This window comes from Heliangelus exortis, chromosome 17, assembly GCF_036169615.1.
Source record: "Heliangelus exortis chromosome 17, bHelExo1.hap1, whole genome shotgun sequence".
Taxonomy (NCBI): Eukaryota; Metazoa; Chordata; class Aves; order Apodiformes; family Trochilidae; genus Heliangelus; species Heliangelus exortis.
The window spans coordinates 1,532,273-1,544,336 of record NC_092438.1 but is presented as its reverse complement, the minus strand read 5'-3'; the positions used below and the strand labels follow the sequence as shown (position 1 = coordinate 1,544,336).

The 12,064-nt window shown below is 51.5% G+C and overlaps 1 protein-coding gene across 4 annotated transcripts in view; it reads left to right on the top strand.

Moving 5' to 3' along the window:
• Positions 1-10,588, top strand: part of TRAF7 (TNF receptor associated factor 7) — a 30,405-nt gene extending 19,817 nt beyond the window's left edge. For all 4 annotated transcript variants that reach the window (XM_071761452.1, XM_071761451.1, XM_071761450.1 and 1 more), the window contains 15 exons: positions 439-472; positions 1,772-1,955; positions 2,625-2,759; positions 3,475-3,692; positions 4,277-4,350; positions 4,851-4,899; positions 5,380-5,507; positions 6,545-6,627; positions 6,870-6,909; positions 7,271-7,387; positions 8,070-8,192; positions 8,951-9,070; positions 9,283-9,414; positions 9,531-9,650; positions 9,893-10,588. In XM_071761452.1, coding sequence (XP_071617553.1) covers positions 439-472; positions 1,772-1,955; positions 2,625-2,759; positions 3,475-3,692; positions 4,277-4,350; positions 4,851-4,899; positions 5,380-5,507; positions 6,545-6,627; positions 6,870-6,909; positions 7,271-7,387; positions 8,070-8,192; positions 8,951-9,070; positions 9,283-9,414; positions 9,531-9,650; positions 9,893-9,907 — 1,572 coding nt within the window. In that variant the 3' untranslated portion in view covers positions 9,908-10,588. The remainder of the gene's footprint in view (positions 1-438; positions 473-1,771; positions 1,956-2,624; positions 2,760-3,474; positions 3,693-4,276; positions 4,351-4,850; positions 4,900-5,379; positions 5,508-6,544; positions 6,628-6,869; positions 6,910-7,270; positions 7,388-8,069; positions 8,193-8,950; positions 9,071-9,282; positions 9,415-9,530; positions 9,651-9,892) is intronic.
• Positions 10,589-12,064: the final 1,476 nt, after the last annotated feature.

Here is a 12,064-nt window from a genome sequence, read left to right as displayed (position 1 = left end):
AAGCTCCAGAGAGATCTATGTGATGAGCTGACTGGCCAAGGACAAGGCCAGGCTGGTGCTCTTCCCCTTGAGGACTTCTCAGAGAAATCAGAGGAATCATGGGTTGAGTGGAGGGTAAAGTAGAGAAACCCCACTCAGCCTTGGAGGGTGGGGGTATCAGAGCATGGTGGGGGGGCTTTGGCTTGCACCATGAGCAGAGCCTGATGTGAAGAGGGCAGAACCCTCAAAGCAACTCAGAAACAGGACCTGTGTTGCACTCTGAGGAGCCAAGCAGCTGGTTTTTGCCCTGTGGTGCTGAGCTATAAAGCAGGCAGAACAGCTGCTGAGGCCCCTGTGCCACAGCCTCTGGTGTCTCCCACCTTCCCCATCATGAGCCAGAGGGAATAATTTGTCCAATGCAGTTTATGCTGACATTGTTGTTCCTCTTTGTCTCTGCAGCACACGTTTTGTAGAAGATGTGCCTTAACATCTGGTGAGTACAGAACTGTTCTTGTGTGATGCAGCCAAATTGCTGTTATTTTCTGGTTTGTTTCCTTTCACTTACAAAGCAACCCACAGAAGGCTGTTTGAAGGGCTTAACCCAAGCTGTCAGTCCCAGGCTGGCCCTGCAGCAGTGTGGGGCTGGGGCTGGCAGCAGAGCTCTGGTGGCATGGGCACTGGAGGGGTGTGCCTGGCTCTTGGGGACAGGATGTTCTCAAATCCTGGAATATGCAATGGATAATCCCAGGATAATACATCTTGCCCAGGGTTGATCCATTGATTTCAGACAGAAAGCTTTCTCTGGCTGCCTGTCTAAGGAACAAGGGGGCCACGTGTGGCACAGACCCATCAGACCCCTCCTCCCCTGTCCCATTAGTGCCAGCTCTCCAGTTGCCCACCCAGCCCCTTGCAGCAGCTCACAGAGCTCCTGTACCTCACACAGCTCTTCCAGAAACCTGGTGGAGCCCAAGTGTCTGGCTGCTGGCCTGCCCTTGCCAGCTCCTGCTTGGTTTGGACTCTGCACTATGAAAAAAATACTTTATTTGGCACGAGCCTGTGCCCTTCTTGGAAAGCTGTTGTTCAGCACAAAGCCAAGCAATTCATTTTACCAGGACTGCAAGCCCTGAGGAGCTCCCTGGGGAATCCAGCACAACAGCAGCTCCTTTTGCATTAATGTGTTCTGTGGGGACACGAGGGGTCCCTCTGCCCTCCTCCTTGTGCTGTATTTATCCCAATCAACAGTTTTTTAGCAAAAATCTTGGCAGCTGCAGTTCTGAACTGCTCAGTTTTGCTTTTGCCTTCCAAGCTCATGTCTTTACTTTGCTGCAGCATCTGCAGTGCCCTGGTGGCAGCAGAGGGGCTGAGCCCCTGGCTTGGGAGGGGGCACAGGGTATGGCTGGGGCATCTTCTGGTTTGTGGGCACTGCCAGTGAATGCTCTCACACTTTACAGGCACAGAGTTGTCTGAATTTGTGTGGCTTTCACTCTCTGGCAGATAGCTTGGATTATTATGGATGAAGATTAACTTTTCACCAGGCCCCAAGACAAACCAGGGATCACAAGAATCATAGAATGCTCAGGGTTGGAAGGGACCTTAAAGATCACCAAGATCCAACCCCCCGCCCTGGTTTGCAGACCTTGTGTGACTATTTACAGCTCATCCCATTGCCACCCACCTGGGACGTGGCCAGAGAAGGCAAAAGAATAAAACGTAAAAGCTCTTGGAAGTGGTTCCTGCAGTGTCCAAGCCTGACTGTCTGTCTGTCTGTCTGTCTCTCCTTCCCCCCTGGCAGAGAAGTGCCCCGTGGACAACGCCAAACTGACCGTGGTGGTGAACAACATCGCGGTGGCCGAGCAGATCGGGGAACTCTTCATTCACTGCAAGTATGGCTGCAGGGCTGCAGCCAGCAGCAAGCCTGCTGCCTTCGAGGTGGACCCCCGGGGATGCCCCTTTACAATTAAACTGAGTGCCAGGAAGTAAGTGGCTTCTTACCAGCAGGCAGCCCCTCCAAGGGACAGGGCTCCAGCACCCGCTGTTGTATCCGGGCTGTCCCGCTGCTCCCAGGGACAGGAGGACTCCCCTCAGCACTGCTGGGCCCTGCAGGGGGGTGGGAGCTGGCAGAGGGATTTCAGGGGACAGTTCTCTGCACTGTGTCTCAGTCTGAGCGTGCTGGCAGCTGGGCTGGTCTCAGGGAAAGGATGCTGTTCTCTGGTCCTGAGTGCCTCAGCGTGGGGAGAGGGGAAACAGCCACCTCACACCTGGGGTGACACACTGGGGCTGTGGTCAAAACAGAGACCTTGGGATGCTTTTTGTAAGAGGAGTTATCCTACTTATGTCTTGGCAATCTGAAATCTCTCTCCCTCCCCGTGCCAAATGCATTCACTGTCTTCCCTATCAGCTGGCCACTGACAGCTGTCTGAAGTTCATCTGATGTTCCCTGTGTAAATGTGGGCTATTACTGCCCTCAACTTCCTGGCCAAATGAGAATTTCAGGCTGTAATTGCAGCCTCAGAGCAGGAGGGTTTCGATCACCTGGCAGTCTCACAGGGCTGGTTTGCTCCTTTCCTGATGATCTGTGTGGTTTCTACTAATTTTTGCTGACCACTCATTTTTTTCTACCTCTTTTTACTTATCTCCATGGGCAGAGATCATGAAAGCAGCTGTGACTACCGGCCCGTTCGCTGCCCCAATAACCCCAGCTGCCCTCCTCTCCTGAAAATGAACCTAGAGGCACATCTGAAAGAGTGTGAGCACATAAAGTGTCCCCACTCCAAATACGGGTAAGGAGCCGAGGGGTTTGAGTGGGAATCACAGAATTTTCAGAGTTGGAAAGGAACACCAGAGATCATCTAGTCCAACTCTCCCACTAAAGCAGGATCTCCCTCTGTACTCAGCTCCGGGGAGGGCACATCTTGAGTATTGTGTTCAGTTCTGAGCACCTCACTATAAGAGGGACAGAGAAATGCTGGAGCATGTCCAGAGAAGGGAACAAAGCTCAGGAAGGGCCTGGAGCACAAATCCTGTGAGGAGCTGAGGGAGCTGGGGGTGTTCAGTCTGGAGAAGAGGGGGTGAGAGGAGACCTGATGGCATCTGCCTCAAGGGAGGTTGGAGTGAGGAGGGAAACAGCTCCTGAGGGACGGGATAGGAGCAGAGGGAATGGATGGAAGCTGTGCCAGGGGAGGTTTAGGCTGATGTTAGGAAATGTTTTTCCCTGAGAGGGTTGTCAGGCATTGGGATGGCCCAGGACAGGGGTGGAGTCACCATCCCTGGAGGCATTTAAAAGGGTTTGGGGACCTGGTCCTTAAGGACAGGGTTTAGGTGTTGGTTATGGAGTTGGTCAAAGGTTGGACTGGATGAGCTTGGAGGTCTCTTCCAACCTGAACATTCTGTGATTCTGGGCTCACCTAGGGAAGGATGCCCTGAGCTCATTTCTGAGCTGTAGGGATGTCCCCAGTGTCAGCCCTGCTCCAGCCAGCATCTGCCTTCCCCTTGCAGGTGCACATTCATAGGAAATCAAGACACTTATGAGACCCACTTGGAAACGTGCAAGTTTGAGGGTCTGAAGGAGTTCCTGCAGCAGACAGATGATCGTTTCCATGAGATGCAGGTGGCAATGGCCCAGAAGGACCAGGAAATTGCCTTCCTGCGCTCCATGCTGGGGAAGCTCTCGGAGAAGATTGACCAGCTGGAGAAGAACCTGGAGCTCAAGTTTGGTGAGTCTGCCCCAGAGAAGCTCTGTGGTCAGTGCTGGAGGGCCAGGGCAGGTTAGGATGGTGCATTACAGGATTCATTCTGTGTTTAAAACTGGTGTTGAGCGGGTTTCAGGAGGTTCAGGTACTCCTTGCAGAGGAACGAGTAGAGGTCTCATCAACTTCCTTGCTCCCAGAACATCATGGGAGCTCATCCTGTGGTCATCAATCACATGAAAAGTCCTAGAAGTGTCTACAGGCAGCTACCACCTTTCTCCTCTAACTTACTCCTGTGCACTCCATGAGCAGAGGCACCCATAAAAATGAGTGAGTTGAATAGCCTGCAGTCATGCTGGAGGGAGCATGGTTCCTGGACACCTTTGCTGGGCCCTGCCCTGTCTTACCTCTGGAATTTGTTGGGCCTTGAGGATTCAAGTACAATTTGCCTTTCAGTAGCAGACACCCTCTCACTGTTCCTTGCTGATAACAGCAGTGGCTCCTCCTCCCTCCTTGTTCAGAGGCTGGGTGACAGCAGGTGTCCTCTGCCTGTTCCCCTGGCTGCCATTCCTGACCCTGCAGTGACTTCAGGGCTTGTCCATCTCTTGTAGATGTGCTGGATGAGAACCAGAGCAAGCTGGGCGAGGACCTGATGGAGTTCCGCAGGGATGCGTCCATGCTGAACGTGAGGAGGGGCTGGGCCCTGGGGCTGAGCAGGGATTCATGCTCTTAGCTGCCTTTCTGCTTGCTGGGCTTCTCCTCTGATGGGGAAATCCTCTGGCTTCCCTCCTGCTTGCTCTGCAAGCAAGGTGGGCTTCAGGAGCCCAGCTGAGCAAGGTGTCCCCACAACCAAATTTATTCTTTTTAGCAGCCTGGCAAAGGGCAGAGCAAGGAGAATGTGTTCTGGGGGGTATTTCTGTGCCTGCCTGAGCACTGGAGAGTTTAGCACAGGTCTGAGATGGTGTCAGAGCTTGTGGTGATCTCTGGGGGGAGGTGGTGGAGGGATGGAAGCATTCAGGCCCAGAGCAGGAGACCTCTGCTCAGAGGATGAGTCAGGATGGGCCTTAACAGTGAGTCCAGACTGCCCAGGAGCAGTTTCTGCAGTGGAGGGGAACAGTCTTAAGGCCATGGGGATGGGCTGGGGTGGGCAGCTCTGCAGCTCAGGCAGCTTCTTCTGTTTTTCAGGATGAACTCTCCCACATTAATGCTCGTCTCAACATGGGCATCCTTGGATGTGAGTATGCACCTGGTTTCTGGTTTTCTTTTTGTTTTTTTTTTTTCCCCTCAGTCTGATTTTGGGGTGATGGCCCAGTGAGCCCTTTCAGATGAGGTCACAGATCTGCCAAGGAACACATTTCTCTGGGCACAGCACTGGTTTGATCACAGGATCACTGCTGCTGTGGGAAGAACATACTGGTGGGAGAGGTTTCCAGAAGCAGTGGCAGGAAGGGAACTCAGTGCTGCTGGGGGGCACCTCTGCATCTCTGGCCTCCCAAGCTCCAGTCAGGCACTGGGTGAAGGAGATAAGTCCTGGGGTTCAGAGGAGTCCCTGAGCTGTAAGGGTGGGACATGGCCCCCTCCAGCCAAGTGAAGGGTGTCTGAGTTCCAGGAGCAACATGAGGTGCCAGTGCAGGGAGCTCCATCTCCTCCAGACTCCCCGTGACACGGTGCAGCACCATTCTCCCACCTCTCACCTACCCTCTTGTTTCTGCAGCCTATGATCCTCAGCAGATCTTCAAGTGCAAGGGAACCTTCGTGGGGCACCAGGGCCCTGTCTGGTGTCTGTGTGTTTACTCCATAGGAGACTTGCTCTTCAGTGGCTCTTCAGACAAAACCATTAAGGTGGGAGTTTGCCTCTTCCTCTGTGTCTTTTGCATTTGTCAGCTGCTTCAGGTGGGGCAGAAACTGAGTTGCAGTTTGGGGAGGTAGAGGCAGTGTCACTTCCCAAAGAGTCTGAAATGATGCTTTGCATCATTAGTTAGGCACAATTAGTTAGGCACAATTCTCTGCAAGGAACTTTTACCTGACAGTGAAGTTGAGAGACAAATGGTTTTTGCAAAGCCCTGATTAGAATCACATTCCTGCTGCTGCTGCTGCTGGGTTTGCTTCATGTGGTGTTTGAGGCATTCAGCACTAATTTGGATTCTCTTTTTATTTTCCCTTGTTACAGAAAGCCATCTTAGAGCAAAAACAGTTTTGAATATCCATTTTTCCCTGATCAGATGTGTCCTTTTTCCATTTTATGGCATGTTTGTTTTTCTTTGTCTTGTTTTCAGTAACTCAGGCTGACAGCAGCTCCCAAAGTCACCGTGGTGGCTGCTGGCTGGGCTGGGGAGCCACACTGGCTGCCACCACCCAGCCTGACAGGAGCAGAGCTCTGGTTTGGGTTCTTTGAGTGACAGCAAAAGCCACATGGGAAAAAAATAGACATTGCTGTACTTTATTGAAGGAAATTAGGTTTCTCCCCTGAACTGGCTGCTCTGGGCATTAATTCCCATGTTCCCTCCCTTGAGGGAGCAATGTGTCCTCAGTGGGGACACTGCAGTGGCAGGGGAGGTTGTGCAGTGCCACCAGAGCCCTAAAGCAGGAGCCTGAGGGCTGCTCCTCTGGGTCAGCATGGTGTTTGGCCTGGGCTGTGAAAGGCTGAGCTGGGGAGGGCTGATGTGTGCTGCCTCATCAACTTCAACCCAAGCCTTTGCAGTGAATTTCCTTTCCTAGACAAGTTTATCTCTGCCTGGGGGCCCAGCAGGCAGGTGCCCAGGTGACAGCCTGCTTCCTCTGTTGGTGCTTTTGTGGCTTTGCTGACATCCTGCCAGGGTCCCCAGCTGCTCTGTCTGCTTCTGACCCCCTGTGTGACTCTGACTTGTTTTTCCTGTTAGGTGTGGGATACCTGTACCACATACAAGTGCCAAAAGACCTTGGAGGGTCACGATGGAATCGTGCTGGCTCTCTGCATCCAGGGGTGAGTGTGGAGGGACAGTTGCCCCTGCAGGAGACAGGGAAGAGCACTGGGGCTCCTGAGCATGCCTTTAACAGCTCCCATCCTCAGTCCTGCACGTGCCAAGGTGGCTCAGGAGAGGCACATCTTGCCTCTTTGCTCTTTAAAACTTGACCTCTTTGGCTTCCATGCCTGGGAACAAGCTGCAGCCTGGCACTTGTTGCTCTTCCTCACTGACCTCCTTTTGTTTTCTGGTGACATTACAGGAACAAGCTGTACAGTGGCTCTGCTGACTGCACCATTATTGTGAGTACCCAGGACCCCTGCTCCACTTCACAGTCGGGATGGGAGATCTCCCCTGGCCAGCCCCAGGCTGCTCTGGAGCAGGGACCTGCATCCTTTTTTTCTATAAGGCTTTACAAGACTGATCACCCCCGTGTGCTTTGCCCACTCATGAGTGGGAGTTGGGTGTTTCCTGCAGGCTGGGTTCCCCCACTCTGCTCTGCCATGGGGAGCAGGAGGCTGGGGCAGTCCTCATCAGGCCAGGACAGTGTGCAGGAGCCCTGTCCTGCCTGTGGTTTTGCCCCTAGGAGGCGAAGAAGAAGGGGTTCAGCAGAAGGAGCCTTCCCCTGCCCCTGCCCCTCATGGGTGTTCTTCTCCTCTGCAGGTGTGGGATATTCAGAACTTGCAGAAGGTGAACACGATCCGAGCACACGACAATCCTGTCTGCACTTTGGTCTCCTCACACAACATGCTGTTCAGTGGCTCCCTCAAAGCCATCAAGGTAGAGCTCTGGGGTGGCTCCTCTTGATCTCTTGGGGGCTGATGGTACAACCTGTCAGGCAGCAGTATCCAAACAGGAAGAAAGTGGCATTTTGGTCTGTAGGTGACCTTGTTACTATGCTGTCTGAGCCACACAGGGAAGCACAGCTGCACAGAACAGCCAGCACTGCAGAGGCTTAGCCCACACTCTGTGCTGAAGTCAGAGATGTTCTGGGACCTGGCTGAAAAAAACAGTTTTTGCTTCTAACTCTCTAAGCCTGAGGCTGCAGGTGGAGTATCCTGGCAGTTCCCAAGTCTGTGTGCCCTTGGGCCCCCAAAGGCCCTATTCAAACCATTGGGAACTGTGTCCAGAATTGGCTGGGGATTCAGGCTGCCTGTTTTGAAACCCTCTCCAAGGGATCCTGAGTCTGCATTCTTTACCTAAAGCATGCAGGAATCAGGGAACAGCTTTGCAAGATGCCTTTTAAAGCCTTGGCTGATTTCCCTTGGTTGTGCTTCCAGCCCCTGGTGAGACAGCTTATGGGACAGTCCATCTGTAAGAGGCCACATGCTCTTTTCTTTATCTGGGGCCTGGAGTGGGAGTGTTGGGGCTGGAGAAGCAGTGAGACAGCACTAAGAGGAAGGGGCTGGCCCATTCCCATCCCCCTGAGTCCCTCCTCCCTGTCTCGTGGTGCTTTCTGCAGGTCTGGGATATTGTTGGTACAGAGCTCAAACTGAAGAAGGAGCTGACAGGTCTGAATCACTGGGTTCGAGCACTGGTGGCTTCTCAAAACTATCTCTACAGTGGATCATACCAGACCATCAAGGTGGGACCCTGAAACTCGTGGCAAGTATAAGCCATCCGTGCCTCTGTGTCCCTGTTCTGCAGCAGGACACAGCTGCTAGGCTGTGAGAGTGCTGCTGACACATTAGATTTCCCTGTTCTGGGTGTATCTTTGCAGGCACAAAGGCTGGGGCTGTGCTGGGGCTGTGCTCAGGATGGTCCTTGGGAGCCCAGCTCTTGGGGGACTCACTCAGATAAACCACAGCTCGGCCCCTGGCGCTGCCTCCTTGGTGTTATCTGTGCTGACAGTCCTGCTGATAAGAGGAGAAGGTCACTGTCTGGCAGCAGAGTTTCCATAAATCTGTGTGTGGTTTCCAGAGTGCCCTTGTGTGTGTTGGATCAGGCTGTGATGGATAGTTCACCTCAGCAAGTGGGCGACACAAGGGAATTGGAAGTTGTCCTCTTCAGTGTTAATAAATCCCTGTTAATTTGTCTTCATCAGTGTTTAGAGCTGTTGAGGCCCAGGGTTTGTGTGCAGAGTCACACTCACAAGGTGTGAGTGTCTCCACAACTTTTTCAGCCTGGATGTTCAAAGCTGGGTGGCTAAATAAGCCAGCAGGACTTTGTTCATCAGCACTGACCATTCCCACACAGATAGATTTGTCCTTAAAGCTGTCACATGGGCACAGATGGAGCCAGGCTGACTGCAGACACAGCTGGGGAAGAACTTCAAGGGAGCTCCTTCCTGCTCAGGGGTCCCTGTGTGGGTCTCACTTGCCTTTCCTTTGGAATCTCTTTCAGATCTGGGACATCCGCAACTTGGAGTGTGTCCACGTGCTGCAGACGTCGGGAGGCAGCGTCTACTCCATCGCTGTGACAAACCACCACATAGTGTGTGGCACCTATGAGAACCTCATCCATGTAAGGACTGCGGGGTCTGACACTCAGGTTGGCTTGGGGAGAGGGGCAAAGAGGTGGGAACCTGGCTCTGCTGGTCCCCTCCGTGGCACACCCAGAGCGTGGGTGCAGAACACCACCCTGGAGGGGGTGCGTGGAGGCGGACGCACCCCTCGGAGGAGAAGTTGGTGGCCTGCAGCCCAAAGCAGTCTCCGAGCCCTGCTCTCCTCCCACAGGTCTGGGATATAGAGACAAAGGAACAGGTCAGGACACTGACTGGGCACGTGGGTACAGTCTATGCCCTCGCTGTCATCTCCACGCCGGATCAAACCAAAGTCTTCAGCGCATCCTATGACCGCTCGCTCAGGGTACGTGTCCAGGGCTGTGCTGTTGGTAAAACACAGGCAGCTTTGAGGGAAAGGGAGGACATGTGAGATCCTCATCCCTGCAACTGGCCTGGCTCACAGCTCCTGTGTGCCCCTAGGTGTGGAGCATGGACAACATGATCTGCACGCAGACGCTGCTGCGGCACCAGGGCAGCGTCACCGCCCTCGCCGTCTCCAGGGGCCGCCTCTTCTCCGGCGCTGTGGACAGCACTGTAAAGGTTGGTTTGGTTTCCTCAGGCTCTCCTTGATGGTTTTGTCTCCTCCCTTCCAAGAACTGGGGCATCAAATGGGTTAGAAGCCATCTTCAAACAGACAAGGGGATGGTTCTCAATAGGCGAGAGGTTTAACTTGTGACAGGGGGTGTTGGAGAAGCCAAAAGCCCACAGGGAAGCTCCACAAGAGGATGAAGAGCTGCTCAGAAGAGTCCTTACCATGGGTCCCTGTTGTCTCTCCTCCTCAGGTCTGGACGTGCTAGCAAGAGCTCTACACTAGTCCTGCACACTGAAAGACCAAAAACTTCCCCTCCGTTGGCCTGCTGGGTGACCACCACCACCATGGAATAACTGCTGCAGCTCCTCTCCGCACTGACCACTGCCCACAGACACTCCAGATGTTCCCTCAGACCTGCTGAGTATGATCAGAAACGCAGTGGAAGCCGTTCCAGGTGCCTTCCACACTGCAGGCTGCCCTCCTCTGCCCACCTCCCCCCAGCCAGGGAGACCCCCAGGGACAGGGCTGGGCCCCCGGCCCTGGGCAGCCCCACAGGGCACCCGGCAATGGGACTGAGGGGGTTCAGCTCATCAGCTGGCCAGGGTGGCAAGGGCCAGTCCTATGGAAATGGTAGAGCTGAGCATTAGGCCCTGCCCCAGGTTGGGCCCCCAACCCCTTTCTGTCTCTAGTATTTAATTTTACTGCCAAGATGTCAGGCTGATCCAGCTGGGAAGAGGTGTTTTCCTGAGCAGCCAGGTACGATTTTTATGCCACAGCTAGTTCTCAAATCAAGTAACACAATCCCATCATTCACCACCCTGTAATAATGGTTTCCACATTAAAGAGAAAAAGCCTCTGTTGCATTTTTACTCACATTTTCTACTGTTTTTAAAATTGTAATATAGATTTGGTTATTTCTTCATTGACAATAAAAGCGGAAAGAGTTGTTTCTGCTCGGCGTGAGTTATTGCAGGCTCTGGGTGATCAGCACTGGTCCTGGGGCAGCTCCTGCACCCAGCCACCCCCCACGGCCACAGCACCCACTGTGAAAAACAGTCTGGGCAAGGCAGAGGCACCCAAGGGTGGCCTTGAGCCCTGCAGAGTGACCAGGGGGAGAGGTGACCACACCACGAGGTTGTCCTGTCCACCTGCTGCACGGCAGGACACAGCTGGTGGCTTTGGGACACAAACAGTGGTGGCAGCCCAGCAGGGGTTTTATTGTTTTATTTTTTTTTTTTTTTTTTTCTTTAAATATTTGTTGCCAGACTTTTGTATAGGAGCAAACTTCTTCACAGCACCACGAGCCATCTACTATTCAGAATAGGAGGAATAAGACGAGTAGAGGTGAAACCTAAGCACAGAAGGAGAAGCACCAGGATGCATAGCTTGACAGATGGGATACAATACAGAGTCCATAACTTAATCATAAAAAATATATATATGTATATATCCATCATGTAGAATTTTATGGATTTTTTTTTTTTTTTAAGATACATATCTTTTTCTTTTTAACAGATATTTTCAGGCGGGTGATTTTTTTTTTTTTTTGTTATTTTTAGAGTCTTTTTTTATAGGTTTTTTTTTTATTTTTTTGGTTTTTTTGGTTTTTTTTTAAGAAATTTCAAAGTTGTGCCAAACACAATCTGGATCAGAGACCACAATGGGCGAGACAGGGAAGGAGAGAGGGAGAGAGACCACTCTGTAAGTCTCCAGAAAAGAAACAACACCACTTTGTTTGGAAACCACAAGCAAAAATAAAAACAAAAAAACAAACAAAAAAAAAAAATATAATTATGCATTCATCAAGACTCAAGCGACTGAACCAGACTCCAACTCCAGTTTATACATGAATATACAGCAGTGTGTCCAGCAGGACACGTGTGCACACACACACACACACACACACACACCCACACACCCCAAACACAGCGAGGAAAAAGAAAAACAAAACAACCCCAAAGTTACAAACCCAAGAAAAATGAACAAAACCCAAACCTGAAGACACTCCAAAAGAAATGAAACACCTCCAGGATCAGAATTTAGAAAAAAAATAAAATAACCAGAAAACAAAACACCTCCATAAAACAAGGCACATCCTTTGAGTTCTTAATGGTGTAAAAAAAAAAAAAAAAAGACAGACACTGAATCCCAACAGAAATCCCGGACAGAACTGCTCGCACGTACCTTCCACCCAGAGAAAAGGTAAATATTGTGCTACTCTTAGAATGAGTTTGCCACAAGACACACAGCTTAGTATAATCTAATAGTTTGTTTGTTTTGTTTTTGTTTTTGTTTTTTTTTTTCCTCAAGCTAAAATCCAGTTTTCTCTTGATTTCTTTTAAACTGCTTTATATATAATTGCTAATATTTTTAAATCTCTTAAATATATATTTGTTAAAGTTTATTCTTTTATTATTTTTTT